Source organism: Rana temporaria, chromosome 5 (assembly GCF_905171775.1).
Source record: "Rana temporaria chromosome 5, aRanTem1.1, whole genome shotgun sequence".
In the NCBI taxonomy this organism is placed as follows: domain Eukaryota; kingdom Metazoa; phylum Chordata; class Amphibia; order Anura; family Ranidae; genus Rana; species Rana temporaria.
Genome location: NC_053493.1, coordinates 213,560,991 through 213,566,990, shown reverse-complemented (window position 1 = coordinate 213,566,990; position 6,000 = coordinate 213,560,991). Strand labels below are relative to the sequence as shown.

Genomic DNA, 6,000 nt, shown 5'->3' with positions numbered 1-6,000 from the left:
ACACCTATGCTGACTAACCAATGTAAGAAAGATGTAAGCTGCAGCTTCTAAAGAAAGGAGGGAGTGCCCACAATGGATGGGCCACAGCAGCCTACGGGTGATTAATTATTGCTCTTTTTTATTACGGATATTTTGAGGCCTCGTACACACGACCAAGTTTTTTTTGTAGAATTAACAAGAAACTTGCTGGGAGATATTTTTTTGCCGAGGAAACCGGTCGTGTGTACATTTTCGTCGAGGAAACTGTTGAGAAACTTGACGAGCCAAAAAGAGAGCATGTTCTCTATTTCCTTGACGGGAATGGAGAAAATTGGCTTGTCGAGTTCCTCGACAGCCTAACAAGGAACTCGACGAGCAAAACGATGTGTTTCGCCCGTCGAGTTCCTCGGTCGTGTGTACGAGGCCTGAGAGTTTATTATTTATTATATTTTAGTAAGCGCCACTTCACCCCCCTGCTATTTAGCCTACAGGTGACGTCACCAATGCCTGCAATTGCCAGCCATTGTTGGGCACTCTCTCCTCTCCCTTGCAGACATTGCTGGCTGACACAGATAACCGGACATAAGCGGCCTGAAAATACTGAAGTATATACATTTTTTTACACGTTAGTCAGCATAGGTGTAAAGAGGGGGAGGGAGGGAGTCATTTTAGGATTAGTTCGGTATAACCTAGAATTCTACTTTATCACAGTGAAAAGAAAACTCTATACGGTAATTGAAACCTTGAAATCACATGTCTGTGCTATCCTTTTGCCTTTGTTTTCTCATTCATCTTAATATGCTCCACTGGCCTTGGGGTGCCACTAAGTACATTTCTAGAGCACATTGCTATAGTTTAAAAAATGTGCGGTGCAGTCCATGTGTATTATCACCTCAGCACTTAGTCCCCAGGCACAGATGTTAACCTCTAAGAACACAGTACCCAGCTTATGTAGGTTAACCCCAGCACTTAGTACCCAATGTCTGTGCTATGACCTCTCAAAATCTATTCTTCTACTTATGTGCATTTGGTTTAGCCCTGGTTCACACTGACGCAATGCGGGAAACCAACAAGATTTGATGCGTTTCCCCGCATTGCTTGCACAGCGTCCATGCAATCTGCTGCGGCTGTCAATGTTTAACAGATTGCAAAACGCTGTGCGGTTGTCAGAATCACATTGCATGGGTGTGAACACCCATGCAATGCAGTTCAGGTGCAAGTAAAAAAAAAAAAAAGGCCCTGCACCAGACCGGTGTAAAACTAGGCTCACTGGAAATTTCAGCCCCTTTTTCTGTTTAAACAATCCCTGGTAAGATAGCCCTGCTCACGTCCCCAGCACTACATCCATAGTTTCTGTACTCCATGACATGGTACCTGCTACAAACACTCCTATTTCAGTATCCTTTCTATCATCTATCTATTAACAGTGCTGCTAACATGATACCTCCACTGTACCAGAATAACCAGTTCAATTTTAGCAGAACTCTATCCTGCACAACCTCTATTCCACCTATGTATCTCTATGTCATACTGTCCACACATTTCTCCTGCACATAGTGCCCACTGTTATAATCGGGGCCATCTTTAATATTAATTGGACCCTGGGGCAAACATTTTCTTGGCACCCTAATGCAATTTCGTTCTCTATTCCAAGCACACCTCTGTACCCACCCTCCACAAACACATCTTCATACCTCTTGAAAACCTTTGCACCCCTTAGCACACATCTGCATCCCCAGCACTATTCCATATCCACCAGCACATCTGCACACCTATACACACATACCTCTGCACCTTCCAACATTATCTGCATGCCCTAGCACACCTTTTTACCCCAACACACCTCCTTACCCTCCATGCAAGTCTCTGCTTATCCCCCCCCCCCCCCATACCCTCTGCACATCTCTGTGCCTCTAAGATGCCTATGTACACCCTGCAAGTCTCTGTATCCCCAGTATGCCTCTCCCGTCCAGGACATCGATGTACTCCCCCAGGAAATCTCTGCACCCCCTACACACCTCTGTACCCCAGTATGTCACTGAAACCCCCAGTACTTCTATGTACTACCCCAGCACATCTCTTCATCCCCCTGTACCCCTCCATACCCTCTGTACCTCTAGAGCCCCTATGTACCCCCTGCAAGTCTATGTACCCCCCATATGCTCCTCCCCGCAATACATCTCTGCACCCCCTACACACCTATGTACCCCAGTATGCCTCTGCACCCCCCAGTACTTATATGTACTACCCCAGCACATCTCTTCATCCCCCCTGTACATCTCTGTACCTCTAGAACACCTCTGTACCCCCTGCAAGCCCCTGTACCCCCTCTCCCCCAGTACATCTCTGTTCCCACAACCCCCTCCCCCTGCATCTTATATAACCCCCCAAACACACACATACACATCTTTGTAATCTGTTTAATACCACATGGCCATGTACCGCGTCTCAGGCTACTGTGGCTTCTCTGGTGGCGGCAGGAGTACAAAGAGCAAAATGAAAGAAAGTTGTGATAATAAAGTCATAAAAATAGAAGACTGTATCTAGAGTTGGCAGAGCTAGAGAGGAGTAATTTCTCTATAAATAGTTGTAAGCTGCATCAGACAATAGAGGCTGCCTCCGCTCTTCTGTTGAGTACAGTGTAATGCAGACTACTCTGGGGTTATTCATTGAGATCCAAAAGAAAGAATTCACTTACTAGATCTGGCTTTCATCCACTGGCTGATATAGGACTGCAGCCCAAAATCCAGCTTCTGCAGAACTGGCTTCAGCTTGCTGTATGCTTTCTGTCCGATTTCATTGCATTTTAACAATGGGCACAAGAAGGCACTCAATACTGTATTGAACACAGAATGAAAGAAACTCAGAATGGCATCTTAACCAGTTTTTTCAGCTAACATGCAAGTTTACTTTACTCATAAATGTGATATTCAGTGCATCAACCCAAAACATAAATGTTATAATCAAGCTAGAGCTGCAGAAACACCAACAAATAAGTGAAACGAATGAAAGTCTAAAACATATTTTTGGCGCTAAAGACTTTCCATATATTCTGGCATCATTCTAACTGCTTAATAAGAACTGTTGTAGTAAAATACCTTTATATGAAAGCATTTCACATGGGCCATATTTACAGTAGAAAAGGATTCACCATCACATTCCTTGTACTTTGGCCCAGTTTAAAAAGCACATTCACCAGGTAAAAACCATTTACTGTATTCCCCAACATTTGTTCTTTAACAGGAAGGTGGTTACTCTAGGTAATAGGTCACCTTTAAAAACGCCTATAAACGAAATCGCGTCAAAACGCCGGTACCGCGTTTTGCCGCGTTTAGCGGCGTTTTCCGTCTGAAACGTGGAAAACGTTTGCGTCTGAACCCATTTTTTTGCTTCTGGAAAAACGAGGTTAAACGCAACTGCCGAAAATCGGCAATAAATGAGACTGTGTGCATGGACACATAGGATAACATTGGATGTGTTCAGGGGCAGTTGAAAAAGCTGTCCAACTGCCTCTGAACATGCGTTTACCAACGTTTACCAGCGTCTCGTGTGCATGGGGCCTAACACTGGGGTAGGCAAGCTTAAAAGGGTTGTAAACCTTTGTTTTGTTTTTCACCTTAATGCATCCTATGCATTAAAGTGGAGGTTCACCCTAAAAACGATTTTTTAACATTAGAGCCAGCATAGTAAGGGCATATACTTTTGGCAGTTTTTTTTTTCCCCGTACTTACCTTTATATTCCGATTTGGTCCAGGGCTTCCGCGTTCTGATGACTCCGGGACTGGGCGTTCCTATCCCTGCCTCAGGGTTCCGATGACTGCGGGACTGGGCATTCCTATCCTTCGGTTCGATGATTGACGGCTTGTGAAACAGGTGACCTGTCGCACAACGCGCGTCACCAGATTTCCGGAAATAGCCGAGCTGCGTTTAGGCACTATACGGCGCCTGCGCCCGCCGTGTAGAGCTGACTGCGCAGGCACCGTATAGTGCCGACTTGCAGCTCGGCTATTTCCCGACATTTGGTGACGCGCGTTGTGCGACAGGTCATCTGTTTCACAAGCAGTCAATCATCCAACGGAAGGATAGGAACGCCCAGTCCTGCAGTCATTGGAACCCAGAAGCCCTGGACAAAAACAGAATATAAAACGTATGTACAGAGAAAAAAAAAAAAAAAAAACGCAGAAAGTAAATGCCCCTAATATGCTGGCTCTAATGTGTGTAATATAAAAAAATATATTTGGGGGTGAACCCCCGCTTTAAGGTGAAAAAACACCTTGCAGTGTCTGGCCCCTCAGCCCCCCGGTTTTACTTACCTGAGCCCCGAATTTCTGTGGGTGCGTCCCCGCCGTCGCTCTCTCCATGGGTTCCCGTCTCTTGAATGGATAGATTGATAGCAGCGCAGCAATTGGCTCCCGCTGCTGTCAATCAAATCCAGTGACGCAGGCGCCGGGGGGCAGGGCCGAGTCTGGCATTCGGCATTGGACACCGAATGCTTGACTCGGGAGCGCGCCCACAAGGTAACCCACTCGGGAGAACGCTTCCCAGAGGAGGTTATCTGATGTGGGGAGGGGCTGTGAGAGCCACCGTGGGACCCCAGAACAGGTGGACAGGGAACAAACTGCACAGTGGCGGTTAGTATGACATGTTTGTTATTTAGAAAAAAAAACTAACCTGTAGTGTCACTTTAAAGAGGTGGAGATGTTCTTGAACAACATGAGAGATGTTAAAAGATCATTGTGTCACCTCCTCGCACCGGATTTACACCTTTAATTGCCATACTACCGTGTCACAATCGCATGCATTGCATGGCAATCATGGGTTTAAACCACAGCACATCAGTGTGAAAGCAGCCCAATACTATTATGCCCGGTGTATTGCTTCGCACTGTCCTGACGATCTCTTCTTTCCTGCTGATAGCACCACTTTGAAGCCAGGATAAGAGATGGAGTGCAGTTGGCATCACTCTGCATGGTACAGGTGCCAGCACTACAGAGGAGGTATCAGCTCTTGCTCCCTACTACAGCCCCAACTTTACAGGTAGTCCCTCTGCATTGCACTCAGTTTGATGCTCTGGAATGGTGAGTCAGCAAGCTCAGGTCGCAAACTACCAGTCACCTGTCGGCGATCTACTGGTAGATCCCGATATACAGGTTGCTGACCCCCGCTCTAACATATTGTATTGTATTATATTATACAGTATTGTATTTATCATAAGGCAAATGTAACATTTTTTTGCACAGTTGTCATTGTTCTATTTTCACCAGTAGCCAGCCTCTGCTGGCAAAACATTTCAGTCTTTAAAATTAAACTGCAAATCAGAACTTCCTTCACACGGGCAAGTATTTGCACACAGTGGATTCCAGCCCTAAGAACCCATTCACACCTGAGCGTTTTGTAGCTTGAAGCCTGAAGCTACAAAACGCTGGAGGGGAAAAAATGTATTATTCTCTATGGAGATGGTTCACATCTCCACTCCAAAACACCTGAAGCCAGAAGCTCTAAAACGCCTGAAGCTCAAACAAGTTCTGAGACTTTTTTTTAGGCAGATTTGGGTGTTTTTCTGCTTTTTACATTGGTGACCTTTACAAAATCACTGTAAAAAACGCGGCAAAATCGCGGCAAAATTGTGTGACTTTCTGCTTGAAAACGCTATGCCCAGGTGTGAATGGTGCCTAAGTATCGGTGGATTCTTGCGACTGGGATCACAGATATATGCAAACAGCCTGGAGAAAGAAATGCCAGGCTGGGATGAGCCATTGCTGTTTGCACACCTAGTGTTTACCTGCACTTGGGGACAGATAAGCGACCCGGGAGACAGACGGAAGGATTCAGGGTCAGACATCCCCCTTTACCAGCGACAGCTCCTCTAAGCCAGTTATATCTTTGTATGTGCTGAGCAGCCACAGCTGTTTGTATACACCAGGGATTCCAGTCTCAAGAATACACTGACCCTTGGGGCTGGAATCCGCTGTAAGCAGATAGTCGTCTGTATAAAGGGGACTTTGCTTTCTAAGGAGAGCA

At 45.9% G+C, this 6,000-nt stretch overlaps 1 protein-coding gene across 2 annotated transcripts in view; it reads right to left on the bottom strand.

Moving 5' to 3' along the window:
- Positions 1–6,000, bottom strand: part of RETREG1 (reticulophagy regulator 1) — a 143,593-nt gene that overhangs the window by 10,104 nt on the left and 127,489 nt on the right. For both annotated transcript variants that reach the window (XM_040353537.1, XM_040353538.1), the window contains one exon: positions 2,678–2,815. In XM_040353537.1, the coding sequence (XP_040209471.1) occupies positions 2,678–2,815 (138 nt within the window). The remainder of the gene's footprint in view (positions 1–2,677; positions 2,816–6,000) is intronic.